Here is a 19002-nt window from a genome sequence, read left to right on the forward strand (position 1 = left end):
CACACACACACACACACACACACACACACACACACACACAGGCAAACCCATCCCTTTCTCTTTATCTGAGTTACTTCCACCCACCCAGGGTGCAGTGCCTGCACATCGAGGGAGATTCAGTAGCCCGGTTGCTATGGAAACCGGGCCCAGTGTACCAGCTTCGCTGTTGGTTGATTGTGGATTTCTATGTGTTTGAGTGTGTGCTTGCGTAGGTGTGTGTGAGACTAAAGCCTATACAGAGCTCTGCTTTTAGCTGCACAAGAGTATTAGCAAGTATCAGCACTATGGACAATGTGATGCATTATAAATACTGTCGTATTGTGCCCTCAAATGTATCCATTGTACATATTATTAAATGTTGTGTTCTGTGTTACACAGTATGCGTACATTTGTGTGTTTGTGTGTGTGTGTGTGTGTGTGTGTGTGTGTGTGTGTGTGTGTGTGTATACGTGATTAAATGTGTATGTGCGTGTGTGTTATGTGTGTGGGAGCATGTATATTCATACAGTATGAGCATTATGTAAGTCCCCAAAGGGGTTGAAAATCACCCTTTCTTCCACTGCATTGGAAGGACAAAAAGCCATAATATTCCTTCCTACCCGAGAAAGCACCTGTCATTAATCATCTCAGCGTTTCTCCCAACTACAAGTTTGGATGAGCAGAAGCCATGGAGCAGCACATAGACACACAGTGAAAAGCTGGCCAAGCTAGGACCAGTGCTCGGGGGATGGAGTTTAGGTTAATGAACAAGGGGCACCGCATTCTGCAGGATTAAAAAATAAAAGCCGTACACAAGGAAGTTTAGCAATTAAATCTTTGAGAGTGAATAAAGTTAGAAGATGAACCCAAATCTACACAAAAGCTTTTCTCCATCTTCAATATGTTTTTGTCAACCCGATCCGGCAGAGCAAAGAGAGCACAAACTTCTCTCTGACCATGTTTATTTTATTTTATTTTTTAAAGTTTTTAATAAGTGATCTCATTGGAAATGTCTTAGGTTAGAAACAAACACCTAGTTAGTCCACATAGTAGCACAGTTTAAGTTGTATTCTTCTTCTTCGTACAGCGTTACTATTAACATAATGAAATAACTTGTTAAAAAATAAAGGGTGACACATACATTAACAGGACAATATTGTGAGTCTAATGTGGAGTTTGAGGTTTATAGGTCTTCTATTGTATGGGGAGGGTTCCTTACGGTAATCAAATATCAAACTAGTTTAACAAGAAACCTAAATGGGTGCACACAAAAGCCCAGGTAGGTGTGAAATATAAATATAAATATATATCCCCCTTCAACCACAGTACATCTGAACTCTAGCTGTAGTTTAAGTCGTATTTGTCATTAGAAGGATGAACATCAGCATTGCATATAGTGACTGGTCAATGGGTACCTTGGATCCAAATTGCATAAGTTACAGAAAAAGGGCTCACTGAGTTGCAACTGATGATCATCTTTAAATGCAGGTTATCTCTGCATTTCAGCCAGCTGCCATCAGAGAGAAGCTGAGTTGATGTACAGTATGTGGCTTGACTGCCCAGATGCATTAACATTCAAATAACTCCCAGCTATCAAACTAAATTTCCACCTCTAGGAAACAATTTGTGAGCCATCAGAAAAGCTATTCCTGAACACGTCAGACATGATGACCTCACCGCCTGAACTGCCCGATCACACGCAGCGGACCGTTTATATGAGGTTATCTCATGTGGAAGCGCATCTCCTTCAGTTCTTTGTTCTTATATGTGCTACACAGTTGGATCCCAAAGTCTGATGCAGAGTGTTTGATTAAACTTAATTGAGCTAAAATAAGCTTTGGTTCTATTCTCTGACCTCCTACTCAGTTCACTACCGGTGAACAAAACTGTCTTGCCCGGTTCTCCATTAACTGAGCTCCACCTATGACTGTCTTTATAATAAGACAATAAAACCATTTAACAATCAATATGACACCCAAAAAAACTCATCAACTGATCTTTGATCTATTGATCTTGTGACAGCAGAACTTCTGGGGAGAGACAGCACCAAGCCTTGGCCGGAAACCAACATCTGCCAGAGGTGGAGCTGCACCTTGTTTCCTTTGTGTTCTAAATTGGCCAGTGTACACAGTTTGGGGGAGGTATCGCAAAGGATGCGCTCTTCAACTTGTGTGTTGAAGAGCGCGTGTCTTCTCACTTGTGTGTGTAGCGGCCTACTGGTTTTTAGCAACATAGGTGCTGCCAAAAAGAAGGCAAACTAAGATCTTTGTGATTGCCAATGGAAACAACAAATCAACATATAAGAGAACTAATTTGGTATATGTTATGGGAAGATATTACAGTAAAGACAAAATGTAACATCAAAAAACATTTAAAAAATGTAATTGATACATAGTTATAGACAAAATGACTGTTATCCTATCTTATCCTAGACACAACCTGTCCTCCCAATGGCGCTGGTCTAAAGAGAGCAGACTGGGTTTGAAGACAACAGGTAGCTTTGGCGCAAGGGGAGTATGTGCATGCTAACCTTTAGAGTTCAACTCCCTCTGTTCGTGTATAGCAGAGACGCTATGTTTATTTTTTTCTCTATGTTGTGACTCTGATGGGGGGGGGGGCAGTAAATGTCATTCCGTGGCAGGTCAAACCATTTCTTCTCAGGGTTGAAGAGGTCCAAATGAAAAGGTGGACCTGTTTGGCTGTGACAAAGCATCGCTTTGGTCCGGATCAGAAGTGAACTGTGAGGCGTTTCCAAGTGTGTCATCTTTTCATACACAAGATCTTTTTATATACTGCTACTAAAATAAATGTTCTTTGTTTTCTAGGAAAATATTGTGTCCACAAATATAACGTGAAAATCTGTATTCCAAATACGCCTAGGAGATCCTTTAAGTAAACTTTGACACTGTTGAGTAGGGCTCACGTGGTTAAGAGTTTCCCCCGTAGGTTGACTCAAGGAAGCAAAGACATTTTTTGAATCCCTCATATATTTCTGAATTAACCCGGATTCATAGATTAGGTCTGTTCTAGGGTGGCCATGATAAGTCTACATAAGCAATTACAACAACGCACACAATTTGTGAATGTCAATATTTTGTATCTACAAATTGTTTTTCCCCTGAATGTATCTTTTTCATTTCTCTTTCCAAATGGTTTAATAAGTCAAAAACACTGGAGACAGTTTTTCTGGCGTTTTTTCACCACGCATTTAAGTTAAAATATGGTCAACCTTGGGCGCTAGGCAATGGGCAGCACAGCTCATCGACGTTAGACGTTACTAAATGTCTGCGTCTGTTGCAAATCGGTTCTAACCACTTGCTGTTCCTCTGTGTCTCAGTGCAAATTAGAGTGGGGTGTGTGTATCAGACCAGTGCGTTTCAGACCAGTGCGTATCAGACCAGTGCGTATCAGACCAGTGCGTTCCAGACCAGTGCGTATCAGACCAGTGCGTTCCAGACCAGTGCGTTCCAGACCAGTGCGTATCAGACCAGTGCGTATCAGACCAGTGCGTTCCAGACCAGTGCGTATCAGACCAGTGCGTATCAGACTAGTGTGTTTCAGACCAGTGAGGTCCAGACCAGTGCGTTTCAGACCAGTGCGTATCAGACCAGTGCGTATCAGACCAGTGCGTTTCAGACCAGTGCATTTCAGACCAGTGTGTTTCAGACCAGTGTTTTAGTGTGTTTCATTGTGATTCATACCAGTGTGTGTCTGACCAGTGCGTTCCAGTCACTTGGTGTGAGACAGTGGCCGATCGTGCCACATCAGGTGCTCCATGTGAAACCTTACCTGTCGAACAAAGCTGTTGGAGGTAGTGTCCGAGGATGTGCTTCCGTCTGAGCGCTTAAAACGACTCTTCCTCTTGGCATATTTGCCCTGAAAGCAGAGAAAACACACAAACACAAATATGTCAAAACACAATTTTTCATTTTACTTTTCACTTCTAAAAATCAAAGCCTGGGAAGAAAACAATGTGACATTGGAGACGGATACAGGGAAGCTGGATGTAAACGGGGGGGGGGGGGGGGGGTGCGGTCTAATTCCCATGTGTCTCAGTGGAGCAGTTCATTAGTTGTCATTATTCATGTTCTGCCATAGGCTTGAACAGGCTTTAATCAAATTGGCAGACCCCCTGGCAAATGACCAATCAGTAATGGACAGAGGGCGCACATTGCATTATGAGCCCACCCCATCTGCGTCCCCATGACGACCCGATGCAGACTAATCACATTGGGTGGCAATCAGAAGGCTGGGCTGATAGCGCCTCCTGTGTGCCTCCTGTGAGTCACCAAGGGGACTTGGTGACTTCTGGAGCACATCTGTTTCCCTAGTAAAACAAAGTGCTACAAACATGCTATGAGGGCTAAAATTGCTAATCTACTTTGTGCCAGTCATTTTCATGCACCACTATGCACTGATGCACTGATACACTTTTATGGTCAATGTTTCAGATATTAGAACAATAATGCTTAATCCTAGAGGCCGATAGCCTGGAGAGATTTCAGTGGGCGTGAATACTTGCCTTGACAGACAAACTTCTTCAGACCATCAGTGTAACCAAACATGTGACGCCATCAAGGTGCACTGTTCATTGGATACACAGGATAAAGACGAAAGCATATTTTCCACCGAGAAACTCTGCCAGTGCATACCCTCTTGTTTAATAGTCTGCTATTGAGACTATTTCTGCAATAACTGCACATATGGCTGTGTTTACTTGACTAATGTTAACGTTATCACTCATTGCTTCCATTACTGTTTTTCCAGGGGCGGCCTGTATTTTAGGTCATCAACTAAGACACAGACTCTGAATGGTCCCGATTACATTGTAATTTCTGGAAATCGACATGGGTGGCTAGAGGTTGAGACTGATCCTTGTAGCAAAACAGAATGTGAGGTCACGTGATCAGGATGGTCTAGGCAGAGCCAAGACTCAATGAACACCTCACAAACCACTCAGCACCAAAATCTCATCACGAAAAAAGCCTTAAAGATCATTAGTGTGGATGAGGACTCTGCCCTTAAGGATTATGCCATCACCAAGCTGAGCTTTGACAGAACCATTGCTGTTTGGTCCAAAACAAACAGTTTGTTTTTAAGATGCACACTCCCTATGCTATCCAGAAGCTTAAACAACTTTGAAGATGCAAAAATCTGTCTATATATATATATATATATATATATATATATATATATATATATATATATATATTACTGAGTAGCTGCAGATATGTGATTGGCTCTCTGTATTGGGTTTATGGAGCTTGTGTCTGCAAAGGCACACAAGAAAATAAATAATCAAATAAGAAAACGCCTACAGCAATGTACTTGTCCGGACCACTGTTTGTTGGTACTTGCTGTTACTTTCATACTCACACTACTCTTACTAACCAACATCAAATGATAAACCAAATGAACCGCAAAACGTAAGGCCTACCAAAGCAACTGCATATCTTTTAACTATTCTCTGATCAGTGGGGGAAATCCGTTGCCCCAGCTTGTAAACCTGTCTTTCTCCCTTTCTCCTCTTTGAATGGCATCTTGTATCATGGTTTTCATTATTGATCGCATGTTTGCATCACCTGCTAAGTAAGCCTTAACCCGTCTAACCCACCGCATCTATAATTAAAATGGTAATAATGCTTATTCACATTAATAATTCATCATTGCTATGAATAGATTTTATTAATAGATGTGTGTATAGCGGAAGGGAGGTGCAGAAATGCAGGTGTTTCTTCACCTTTCTTTTTAAGGACAAAGTATGATGTAAGAGCTTTAATGGCAGGTATACAAGGGTTATCTGGCAATAAAGCTCTTCCTGATTTGAACTGTAAGGATTCATTTTGCCGTCCACTTATGAGTGCATGACACTGAACATCTTAAGCTCAAATATATATGTCCCATAATCATGTTTTGCTTTCATGTTAGGTCTGTGATGAGAGAGCGTTCCCAACAGGGAAGGGGCAGGGAAATGGCAGAGGAAGTAGGATGGGCTGGCTTCCTGTCGGTAAACAAGCCCCATGGCTAAGTAGATAATTAAAGTGAGGTTGTGTTTAGCAGAGGGAGAGGGAGAGAGAGAGAGAGAGAGAGAGAGAGAGAGAGAGAGAGAGAGAGAGAGAGAGAGAGAGAGAGAGAGAGAGAGAGAGAGAGAGAGAGAGAGAGAGAGAGAGAGAGAGAGAGAGAGAGTTGTTGCATTTATTTATATTATTTTACTATACTATACTATGCTAGCCTTGTGAAACCATCAGCAAGAGAGCACAAGCCTCACTATGATAATTGTTTTAATGTAAGGCCATGGCCATAGTGGGTAAATTGCTGCCCACCCAATGCCAGACTGATATGAATGACTGACTGTCATTGTGAAACGCAAACGTGAACATCAGGGTGGTCTGTAACCGAGGCTACCAATAAGGATGCTAAATACAAAGACAAATAGTATTAGTTCATTGGAAATCAAGTATGGCTTGGTTTCAACTGATGGTTTTACTGCTGCATCGGTACCCCTTCTATCCCTACATTACCATGTGACTTGTCTGTAACAAGGTACAATAACATACCATGATTAACTTTTAATTAACATAAGTTATTGCAGTAATAAGTCATAAGTTGACTAACAACTAACTAACAGCATGACCGCCCAAACACGGCTGATGTCTCTACTGGGAAATCAAACAGCCCGTGATTTGTCGGGGCGTACTTTTGTTAACAGGGACCATGTATAGAACAGGTTCTATACCAGGGTTAGCTAAACAGCTAATTTGCACCTGTGGTCACTTAACACCTCTTCTGGACAAGTAGGTGGTTCTTGACAAGGTTGTTACATGCTGTGTCCCAGCCTCTCCGTCAGGCAACCCTTTCTAACCCCTAGCACCTACCTTGCCCCATAATGATCTGTATCTATATTCACTTCATGTTGCATTGGATAAAAGCGTCTGTGATTGTAACAGTTCTAAGAGTCTTTTGCCCTATGCTGTGTGTTTTTGTGTTACCTCAGACTGCTGCTGACCTGCGATGAAGGGGCCAGGTCATTGAAATGCCTGTTTTTCACATTTTCCCTGTCTCCTGCACAGCTGAGATATAAATACGTATGCCAGTATGACTCTCTCTCTGCAGGTCTGCATGAACTTTATGTCTAATTGATCAGAGTGTTGCTGCATGACACACATAGAAGGGGGGCGGGAAGGGGGGGGGGGGGCATCTGTCTCTCACCTCAGTCTCACATGAGTGCGAAAATATCTGACTGCTAAAAACGGAGAGGAGCTAGTGGGATGGTGGAGATGAAAAGGAGGGGGTGTGTGCGTAGTAAAGAGGAGACCTGCTGTGAGGAGAGAGAGAAGTGACGAGTAGGAGTGGGCAAAAAAAGGAGAGAGAGAGAGAGAGAGAGAGAGAGAGAGAGAGAGAGAGAGAGAGAGAGAGAGAGAGAGAGAGAGAGAGAGAGAGAGAGGAAGAGAGGGAAGAGTGGGTAGGATGCACTTGGCATGGCTTTGGGCGCTTGGGTTTAGTGTTCAGTGTGCTCGAGTCTGTGGGCAGAAGGCACAATGCTGGAGTGCTGAGGAGTTTAGCGTCGGTGTGTTTCTGCGTTGGTCGTTCTCTGAGTTCTCCTCCCATTTAAATCCCCATGGCTTATGTGTGGTAAAATACATATCCTAGTTTGGCGAATGCTTTCGTCCAAAGTGTCTGACAGCGCCAAATGCATGGATTCTTAGCATGGGTGGACTCAGAGGGGGATTGAACCCCTAACCCAGGCACTGTCAATGCCAGGCTCTACCAGTTAAACTACAGCAGGACCCACTTCGCTTTGCTTTGGAGGACCATCATTTCATTATTGGTGTTATGCCCTTAGACTTAAACTGTTCTGATATGTACGAGACTAGTACTACTTTGTGACACACTTAACCACTTTACCATTGTGAAGAAATAACTACTGTCAGAGCTAATCAGAGGAATCCAATACGAAATAAAACAACTAGAATTAGAATAAATGGGAGATCAATGTTGATAATGTCATCATAGTAATATGTGATAGACTAATGATTGATGCCTATTACAATTGGAAGTGGCTAAATTGTTGAGGTTTCAGTTACACCGAGGCGTGGTTCCCTATTGGAGCAGGAAGACTTAATATCCTTTACACCAGGCTAAGGCTATGTCAACATAGTGGGATTACCAAATAGATTTATTAAACAAGAGGTAAAATAAGGAATTTAGTGATGGAGTCAACCAGTCTGCGATGGACGGGAGAATACATCCTAGCGTCTATGTCAATACGACACTATGAGTAGGCTACGGTTGACATTTTCCAAAATATATTTTCTTTCTTTTCAAAAATCATCAAGAAAAACGTAGGCTATGTCTTCTGAACAGAAGGCTGCAAAGCATTACCTGGATCATATCGCATTCCGAATTGTATCGGTGGGAGAAAAAAAAACGGGAAGACGAATCACTTGTTGCGAAACAACCTGTTAATCTCGGAAAGTATCCGCTGTACTGTAGCTGTAATCATATCGTGATTTCTTCGGTTCGTGGATGGGTGTTGTTCTATTTTCCTATCTAGTTTTGTCCCCCGTCCATTTCGACACAGTATTTTCGCCAATTCTCCTTACCTGTGCGTGGGGATGAGGTTCGAACATGTCCATTTGGATCTCCTGGGTTGAGGTCGAAGGCGTCCTGGACATAGGCCTACTACTATTCTGTACCATTGATTTTATTTATTTTAAAAAAAAATACTATTTTCTATTTTTCCTAGATTTATAACGTTGTCAACAAAGTCATTATCGGCGAAGAGGAACGGAAGCTCTTCCAATAAATATTTCTTCTCGACGAGACCACAATAACCGCAACAGCTGCTTTGCCTTATTCCAGCCTATCGTAGAGGAGCGCGAGCGGCAGGTCTTCCCAGTGAGTAGGCGATCCTCTAATCCTCTGCGCGCCACAGACTCCAGCTGCCCGGGTCCACGCCCCGTTCTGCACAGCCCAACCTCACTTATCGATTGATGAGAGAAAACAGATGAAGGCCTTTTGACACTGATGGAGTTGGCATGTATTTTCAACCCAATAGGGCCGATTAAACTGCACGTCTTGTTTACGTTTGTTAAACCATTCCGTTTAATAGTTCAGCAAGCTTGTGTTTTGTTTAATTGCTATTTTCTTGTAAGAAATTTTGGATACATGCATTTCACTAAATCTGGGACAGTGAAGGGAAGTACAATTTCAATCGGTAGCATATTTACCAATCATTGTTAATGTTTAAGGTGAAATTATATTGTGTAGATCACAATCACTAGCCACTGATATAATGTAAGGAAAGGAAGAAAGAAGAAGCATTTGCAATGTTCACAATAGGCCTATGTCTACTCATTGAGTCTGGCCGATATAGTTTTTCCGATGCTCAGATTGTGAACGTATTCAAATTGAAATCAAATTGCAAAACTCCGCTGGAAATGAATGCAGGACGAAATTCACGAAATGAATGTAGGACCATACCTTCTGTAGGTCATATGACATAGGCCTATAGTAAATCATATGAAGAATAGTAATGCAAAAGGACCCTTATTCCCTGTCTGGGATTTATATGAATATAAATAGTATAGCCTATTAATTAATATCATATCCATCAATCAACACTAAATAAATAATTTGGAATACGTATATAACAGCAGCTAAGAAGCTAACAGCAGTTTATTATATTTTGTTGTTAGTTTAAAGTGTTGCTATTTGGCCAATTGCGCCACGCCACATAACAGTCAACAAAACATCCCCCTTATATATAATATGCCGACATACCATATAGGTTGCTCATGTGGCAGAAAATATAGTGCCGTCTGAGCTATGGGGCGATCAGTTCTCAATACCGCCCCCGTGTGGTAAAATCCCAGTACATCTCACAGTATATCTTTCGACCCACAATGCATTTCATTCCGTTTGGACTGTACCATTAATTTCCAATGGGGATGTCGCGGGCTAAATATTTTAGAGTAACATGTATAGATTTTCTTTCAATATCATGTTTTCGTATCAAAAATATTTCTTAAAATCAAATATATATATCTTAAACAGAATTCTGCTATCAATAAGGTCATTGAAACGTTTGGCTAGTATTAAGATGATTCGTTATCGCCGATGGATTCTTCGTATAATGGTAGGTTCCGTGCGGTCTCTCCAGCCTTCCTTTTCCTATTGAAGTAGCAGCCATGAGGTAGGAGTCCCGTCGCTCAGATATTGAAATATATACTTTAAATGCTGAAATAATCGTATTATTCTGATTAAACGTACCATTAAGACATGATGCATTGTTACTTTGTTAAAATTAATATCAGCTTGCACGCCTTAATATCGTAATCCAGTGTATTCAGCGGGTACATTGAGACACGATGTTTCTGACTGAGGCCATGTTGTTAACTAAGCTAGCATTATGCTTTAGCGTACAGAAAAACTCATTTAAAAGAAAAGACCGGCTCTTCTCGTTCTATACGCAACGATTGTCGTAAATTATATTGAAATCGCTCTTTATTTTTCTAAGTGATCTGTGCCTTAGACGGGCAGATTGGGTTGTATTAGATTAGCAGGCCTAACGCCGTACTTTGTCGTCCAGCATGCTCAGGCTCCAGAAGAGGCTTGCCTCCAGCGTTCTGCGCTGTGGCAAGAAGAAGGTATGGTTGGACCCCAACGAGACCAATGAGATTGCCAACGCCAACTCCCGTGAGTTAAAACATTTTTCTTGATTTCTATTCGTTCCATTTCTAATCATTCTTCATGACAGCCCGTATTCGCTGAGGGATACCGTGTTTCGTGACACTAGCCACCCGCTATTGATTTGAAGGCAATAAGTATTTTTAGCTTCATTAGCCCAACTAACTGAATTCAACTTTCAATGTCCAGGTCAGCAGATCAGGAAGCTGGTTAAGGATGGTCTCATCATCCGCAAGCCTGTCACTGTCCATTCCCGTGCCCGATGCCGCAAGAACACACTTGCACGTCGCAAGGGTAGACACATGGGCTATGGTATGTCATTTCATTGCCCATTTGGCTATTATCTGTGTGATGAACCCAAGAGTAGATGATGCTTCAGTGGCTTGTGGCCTACCTAATGCCCTTCTCCTCTCTAGGTAAGAGAAAGGGTACTGCCAATGCCCGTATGCCAGAGAAGTTGTGCTGGATGCGCCGCATGAGGATTCTGCGTCGTCTTCTCCGTCGCTACAGGGAATCCAAGAAGATCGACAGGCACATGTATGTCTGTTGTGTTATTACATGACCCCCATTTGTCTTTCCAAAAATATTGTGCTCACTTGTTGCATACAACTGCATTGCTAGCATTTAGTATTCGATATATTGGTGAATGTGTCTAAACCTAAACTGAAATTAGTCTTGGTCCAGTTATTTTAGGATTACTTTGATACATTGTTAAACATGATGCTTATTGTAATTAGATCCTATTGTGAATGTTAAATTTACAGTAGCTTTACATATGATTTTGAACTTTAATTCTAACCCTTTTTCTTCCCAATCATGGTGTCCCAGGTACCACAGCCTGTACCTTAAGGCCAAGGGTAACGTGTTCAAGAACAAGCGTATCCTCATGGAACACATCCACAAGCTGAAGGCAGACAAGGCCCGCAAGAAGCTCCTGTCGTAAGTCTTGACCTGAACTTTATCTATTTTAAGGGACATTATTTTCTGCCTTAAGGGAATTAACCATTTTAGACTTTATCATAGTAAAGGCCTGAGACCGTAGGGTTCAATCATGGATAGTTGTGCAACGCATTATCCTCTTGGGATGAGATTGTTATGCTTTCTATGAAAGGATGTTTCTTTTGGATTTCTTGGTGCTGTGAAAATCATTAATGCTGATGTATTAATATAAACTCTTGCCCGTGTTACAGTGATCAAGCAGAGGCTCGCCGCTCCAAGACCAAGGAGGCTCGCAAGCGCAGAGAGGAACGTCTTGCGGCCAAGAAAGAGGAAATCATCAAGACCTTGTCCAAGGAGGAGGAGACCAAGAAGTAATTGGGCTTCTCGATTTGGCTCTGCCTGTGCTGACTGCTCCATCTGTCGAGTTCAAGGAATAAAATTGTATATTAAAACAAACTGCCTGACTTCAGTCATTTTCATTTTAAGTCAACAGTCTACCGATGGGTTTGATGTAATGAGCACATTTAAGCGCTAGATGTCATTCCTGAATTTCAAGGTATGACTTATGAAGAGATTCCACCTAGTCGACAATATTACGGCAGTTCTGCTTTCAGTTTATTTTCTGTTCAATGATGCAAAGCAGTAGGTCATGTTTCATGAAATGTTTGGAGTGGGTGTACGTGCGTTTGGGCAGAGCCATTCCAACATTTTGTAAAACGAGATGCCTTTTCAATCCACACAAGAAAAAGTTAAAGTTAACAGACTTGTCATTGATCATAACTGATAGTACAAATAAACAATTGGAAGGTTGGATAAAACAAGACAAATGGACAAATACATTTATAAATTTGCAATGATTGCATATGGATGTATAACCGCGTGAACAGTGTTGGGCATGGGGTTAAGGAAATATTCAAATCGGCCCCTTTTCAGCAATTGCCTGTGCTAGAAGGCCACTTCTCTATTCCCGTTTTAAAGTACACCTCCAATAAAACCCTTCTGCTTTTTCCCTTTTCCTACTACCTCCTCCAGTTTCCATCACCGTCTCATCTGATCTGGATGATTTAGAAGTGGGCTGCCCAGAATGCCATCTCAATTCTGAGATAAATGTCTCATGATTGTCAACATAGTAAACAAATGTAATTTGATCAGTTTCGGAAATAATCCCGCAATTTAGAGGGAAGAGGGGTAAAATCCTATGTCCATTCTCCCAAAAACACTGTCAACGTTCCACTCTGCTGCGGATGCAGGTGGCGCTCTTTTCCTCGGAAAAGCTCGTGCGACGTCACGACACGTCAAGGGCGCCACCGGCGGCGCGGTTGTGTGGACAAAACATGTGGAGCTCTGTGGTGTCAGCGAAAAAGTTGAGCTTTTAGGAAACTTTTATAATATAACGCCACGGTGTGTGGTGAAGCTCCATCTGAGCAGCGATGTATTGAATAACTGCACACCATTTTTATTGTAAGTGCCAGTCCGTGCTTGACAAAAAAAAAAACACGCCAACTTTATGTTATTTTTTAGTACCGTCGTGGTGTGAGTGTTATCATAAGCGATATGAAAGCCGCCCCACACACCCTACCCATGGACACACAGGCCTATAGTATAACACTAAGGTGTGTGTGTGGCGGATTTAATATCGCTTTTTAGAACAGCCATAACATTTACACAACGACGGATGCCGGTAGGCCCATAGAAATTAGAGTAGACACCGCACCACGGCTCCACTCAGTGTGATCCGTTTGGCTGGTGCAATGAACTCAGCACTTTTAATGAATCATACCTCACTGAATACCGAACTGATTATCACGCTGGTTGTTTTGCTGAAAAGGTCATACATGTAGCTATGATACAGGACACATGGTTTGGCGTGTTTTAATAGTGTTAATATATTTTTATTTAACAGTAATAGAATATTCTGATATGATATATAAAAGACATTTCCAGTCCAACTAGCAATCTGATTGAAAAACCTAATGTGTCTTCAAAAACAAAACGTGGACAGGTCGTTTTTTCTGTAGTTTTTTCTTTAGCCAGGGACAGGCAGCCAAAAACGGGAACGTCGGGGACGTCATATAAATATGATAGAGAAGCATAAACAGGAGTAGTGGTGGCTCGTTCGCGAACGAATCAGTTCGAACGAACGACTCTTTCAAACTAACGAACCGACCTGATTCGCCACTCTCGTTCATCTCGTTCGTTCTCCGAGACTCGACTGCCAGCTCCACCCACTAGTCGCTGAGTCGCGCTGACTCGCGAGTCACCGTTCGTTCACTGACTGTGTTTAGCGGTGAAGACTCGAGGACTGAGAAGTCACGAGCACACAAGAGTCAGCCGGGCAACAACATCCCGATTCCGAACATGAAGCACTCCTCAGCTAAAATGAACTTAGTTAATGTTGTGTTGATTGATAACCGTTTGCACCATTGCACGATCGTAATTTGTTTGAGAATGAGAACGAGGGAGGAGCTGAGTCTGACCGACTCGGCTGAGAACGTGCATTCGCGATTCGTTTGAACGAGAACGAGGGAGGAGCCGAGTCTGAACGACTCGGCATTCGCGAACATACATTTGCGATTCGTTTGAACGAGAACGAGGGAGGAGCCGAGTCTGACCGACTCAGTGACTGAGAATCATGATTCACTGCTACCGGAAATGCGAACGAACAAACGAACGAATGAACGACTCTTCTTGGCGAACTGACCGACGCGAACTGATTCATTCAAACGAATCATGAAATCCACCACTAAACAGGAGCAGTAAATTCAGCTATTTTAATACGTTGAAGAAACAATGAATATATGATTAGGCTATATATAAATATATACATAGCCTACATAAACAATATATATATGCACATAAAAGTGGTTGTATGAGCTAAAACCCCTGAAAGGGGACTGTTTTGCAGAGCTTCTTTCTCGTGCTTCCTTTCTGCAGTTCAAGAGAGGAGAGTTTGGCAATGTGGTGCAGCCTTAACTTGTGAAACACAGACACAACCAATGACAACAAGTCTGGTTGTCGATGACAAAACGTGTCTCCTCCTGAAAAGTAATCCCCCAGGCCCTGTTTGCGATGGTAGCATATTTCTGCTCAAATCGGCGATTTGAGCAGAAATATGCTGCAGTGATCTGGCATCTTGTGTCTTCTGCTGCTATGCAACTCGGAGTATGACCGTTCCAAGATGGCAGCCGCATTTCTTGCGTCCAAGCAGCCAATGCGGCGTCTACTCTTTATAATGTCTATGGGTGCAATGAACTGTCAGCGCATTTAATTATTCAGGGTTGCCAACTCTCACACATCTGGCGTGACACTCACGCTTTCAGCATCAATCTCACGCTCTCACGCACACACAACAAATGTTACGCCAAAAAAAACAAAAACCCTGTTAAATTTCTGTTGATGACTTGACTAGACTAGACCAGACCACATCATACACAAAAAGGGGAAGACAAAAGGGGAGGAGTTTAAGACATCTCTCTACAACGTCCCAGTTGATCCGCTGTAAACGTTGTCTTTGACGAGCGTCTTCCAGCCCCTCCCCAACAACTCTGCCTGTCCGCAACCCCATACCCCCCCCCCCCCCCCCCCTTAACAATTCCATTCACAGACCCTGTTATAATGACAGCATTATAAGATTTACAGAGTCTCACGTCAGCCAAAAACCCAAAGTTGGCAACCCTGTTAATTAATCAAACCTCACTGAACATGATTTTCACCGGGGTTTTTTGCTGCAAAGGTCATACATATAGCTATGATACAGGACACATTGTTCGGCGTGTTTTAATATTCATAGTGGGCTTAACAGTAATAGAATATTCTGATGTATGATATAAAGTGACCAGACATCCGAGATCAAAACTGGGAATGTAATCCCAGAAAAGGGGGAAAAAACAGATTTTTTTTTTTTCAGTTTGACTAGCAATCCGAAAAACATAATGTTGTGTCTTCAAAAACAAAACGGGGACAGGTAGTTTTTTTCTGTATTTAGCCAGAGACAAGCAACCAAAAACGGGGACGTCTTGTCACCCTATGATATGTGATGTAGGCTACGATAGGTATTTTGCAAATCACACACTATAGAGCTGGTAAGTCCCACCCCTTCCGCTAAACCCCAGTGGACCTCTAGGTTGAAAAATCGTTGTGAGAAAAATGCAAGTGAATGTGAGAAAATAATTATTTTGTGGTCCCGTTTGAATTGAATGTATGCATGAGAATGAGAAGCAGAAACAAATAGGGGTAGTAAAGTCAGCTATTTTAATAAGTTGAAGAAACCATATATGATTAGGCTATATATAAATATATACATAGCATACATAAATAATATATGAATACATTAGATATCTATATATAAACACATGGACGTTTTTGTATGAGCTAAAACCCCTGAAAGAGGACTGTTTTGCAGAGCTTCTTTCTCGTGCTCCCTTTCTGCAGTTCAAGAGAGGCGAGTTTGGCAATGTGTTTATGAAACACAGACACAACCAATGGCAAGTCAGAATGATGGTTGTTGATGCCAAACTGTGTCTCCTCCTGAAAAGTAATCCCCCGAGCCCTGTTTGCGATGGTCCGCCGATTTGAGCAGGAATATTCTGCACAGTGCTCTGGCATCTTGTGTCTTCTGCTGCTACGCAACTCGGAGTATGACCGGTCCAAGATGGTGGCCGCATTTCTTGCGCCCAGCAGCCAATGCGGCGTCTACTCTTTATAATGTCTATGGGTAGGCCTGCTAAAAAAGTATAATAAAGTTGGCAGGTTTTTTTTTACTGCAGTCAACAATCCGACACTCATGACTCCGTCAAGCCAGCCGTCCCTAAATTTGGAGTCCTTTATGGCAAATGCATTGAAACTGCCAAGCACAGGCTGGAGAGTTAGCGTCTTTTCACATTTTAATATGTCCGGTTTTCAAAATAAGGTGTTAATACAGGGTATATACGACTGTAGTGCCTACACACTAATCCAAAATCAAGCATTTTTATTGTATCGTTATATCTGGAACTTGCTGTAAAAACATATAGCTCCATAAGTTCTGACAATGGCAGATATATTTGAGATCAGGAAAGCTCTGAGTATATTGCTTACCCAAAGACAAGCATTTTTACGGTACCATTTTAGGGTCTTTCAAAGTTCCACACTGCACATTAAAAGGCATATGTCTGAAACTTGCTGTGATAACACATTGCTCCATAAGTTCTGACAATGGAAGATATATTTGAAATCAAGAAAGTGCTGACTATACACTTACTCAAAATCAACCGTTTTCACTGTATAATTTTCGAGAATTTCAAAGTTAAAGTCCCACACTATAAATTAAAAGGACTATTTCTGAAAATTGCTGTAAAACCCTATTGCTCCATACGTTCTGCTATTGAATGATATATTTGAGATCAGAAAAGCTCAGACTGCATACTTACTCAGATCAAGTGGTTTTACTGTCTACTTTTTGAGCATTTCAAAGTTTCAAAGTTAAAATCAAAGTAAAAAATTAATGTAAAAGTTTTTACATTAAAATGACTAATAGACCATTAAAAGTCCTACTTTTTTACTTTTAAATGACTTCATGTTGGAAGTATATTAGTATTTGGTATATATTGGTATTGATGATTTGGTTAATGATGAAATTTACTCTCTATTAGATTTATGACTCTGACCCTGCCTTCACTCCATTCAAGGAATTCTGTAGTGTGATGCTAGACCACAGTTATCTGCTAACTCACTTCAGGGGTCTGACAAAGAATTGCCTGGTATATAGAGGAGGATTTGTTGTCTGAAGGTGATGGAGCAGCTTTCATGCAATGTATGCCGAAGCAGTTTGGTCTCTTTGGTGTCTGTCTGGAAATTACCTCCTGTTGACCTTGAAGAACCACGTTGTCCTGATGTTTATAATCCATGCCTTCAAAAATGTCATCAGCAACTCATCAATGCAGCGTTGCCATGCTGGACTAGGTCACGCTCCAAACATTTGGCTCTGCAGTGAGCACCATAGCGTTACCCTCAGAAGCAGCAGTCCCGTCTACCGGCTGCTTATCCACACCCTCATCAAAGCTGTTAACAGCGGTAGCCGATGGAGTCTTGTTAGCTGTATTGCCATGTTGAGATGATGCTGTACTCTGTGCAAAAGCAAATTCCCTTTGCATGGACCTCCCAAAGAAGACAACGTGAAGAATGCGTGATTACAATTAATTTATACCACAGTACAGCCCAAGAACGAGGGAGGAGCTCCACAGTACAGCCCAAGTCTTGCATTGTGTTTTCTTAATTTTATTCAGGACTGCTTCTAGAACCGGGAACAGTGCAAAGCAGGATTCTGCTGTATGTTACACCCTGTGCGAAAGCTCTTAACCCAGTGCAAACACCTAATGTTATTGTGCTGTCATGTATTGGTTAGTCAGCTGTAGGCCATGGCCAGGGGCATAGCACCAAATTCTGGGCCCTATATACAAGAAGTCCTGCAATGACGTCAGCGGCTAGCCTATATACCATAGGTTATTATTTATCATGTAGCCTAATAAGTAGTAGTATTAATTTTATATTAGGTTGCTTTAAATCAGTAGCCTGCTGTTGCAATATTAGCCTACCGTACACTTTATTTATCCTTTACCTTAATAACCAAGGCCTCATCATTTGAAAGTGTAGCCGATTGTCTGCTCTTGCTTTGGGTTGTCTCTGTTCGTTTTAGCAATGATAACAGAGTTAAGAATGGGGTTTCATCTTGTGTGTTTAAACGTTTGTGCTCACCTTTCTTAGAAAATAAGTTAGTCAGACCCTGACTTCCTCAATTTTGTCTTCCTTCCCTGTCTTTCTTCACCTTTCTCTTCTGCGAGCCAGACTTCAATTTATTTAACTGTGGCTGCCTGTGACATATTGCCGCATGACATTTAGTTATGTTATTAAACTATTTGAGCAACAATCCAAAAACCTTTATTATTATTTTTTTTCAAATTTCCTATGGGCCCCCCTCTGCCTTGGCCCCCCCAAGCCTGTCCCACTTACACCCGCAGTCCGTCGGCCCTGGCCATGGCTAACTTAATAACTTGTGTTATTGTGTTGTAATGTTTTGGTTAGTCAGCTGTATCCTAGGAACCAGACAAATCTTGTGAGCTCATGTTACATTTGCTCCCCATTGGCTCCCCTCCCATACAAAAAGATTTCTGCCCGGTACAAGGTAGACCGACCAATCACAACCGTTTATCTTATATAACATGGGATAAATACGATGATGGTGCAGAGGAGCGCCGTAGAGGTATTTTCAACAACAACAAAGATGACTGCTGCTGATGTAGAACAGTCTGTTGATTCCACTATCGAGACAGTATTAAACAAACTGGATGGTATGTTTTCATGACAAGAAGAACAAGCAACTGCCTTGTAAAACCTGATAATGTAATAAATTCCCGATAA

The 19002-nt window shown here is 41.8% G+C and overlaps 2 protein-coding genes across 2 annotated transcripts in view; one reads left to right on the top strand and one right to left on the bottom strand.

Annotated features, from left to right (window-relative positions):
- The window catches only part of cacnb1 (calcium channel, voltage-dependent, beta 1 subunit), a gene marked incomplete at its 5' end in the record, with an annotated part of 28261 nt that extends 19891 nt beyond the window's left edge, over nucleotides 1-8370 (bottom strand). Inside the window, 2 exons of the mRNA XM_084488550.1 lie at nucleotides 3769-3855; nucleotides 8362-8370. Coding sequence (XP_084344676.1) covers nucleotides 3769-3855; nucleotides 8362-8370 — 96 coding nt within the window. The remainder of the gene's footprint in view (nucleotides 1-3768; nucleotides 3856-8361) is intronic.
- A 1773-nt stretch (nucleotides 8371-10143) lies between these two features.
- Nucleotides 10144-12063, top strand: rpl19 (ribosomal protein L19). Its single transcript, XM_084488837.1, has 6 exons — nucleotides 10144-10174; nucleotides 10571-10677; nucleotides 10858-10980; nucleotides 11085-11205; nucleotides 11497-11607; nucleotides 11859-12063. Exons 1-6 carry the CDS (start codon nucleotides 10170-10172, stop codon nucleotides 11980-11982), a joined length of 591 nt encoding a protein of 196 aa, XP_084344963.1. The 5' UTR covers nucleotides 10144-10169; the 3' UTR covers nucleotides 11983-12063.
- The last annotated feature ends 6939 nt before the right edge of the window (nucleotides 12064-19002 follow it).

Source organism: Micromesistius poutassou (genome assembly GCF_964030765.1).
Source record: "Micromesistius poutassou genome assembly, chromosome: 1".
NCBI classification, from domain to species: domain Eukaryota; kingdom Metazoa; phylum Chordata; class Actinopteri; order Gadiformes; family Gadidae; genus Micromesistius; species Micromesistius poutassou.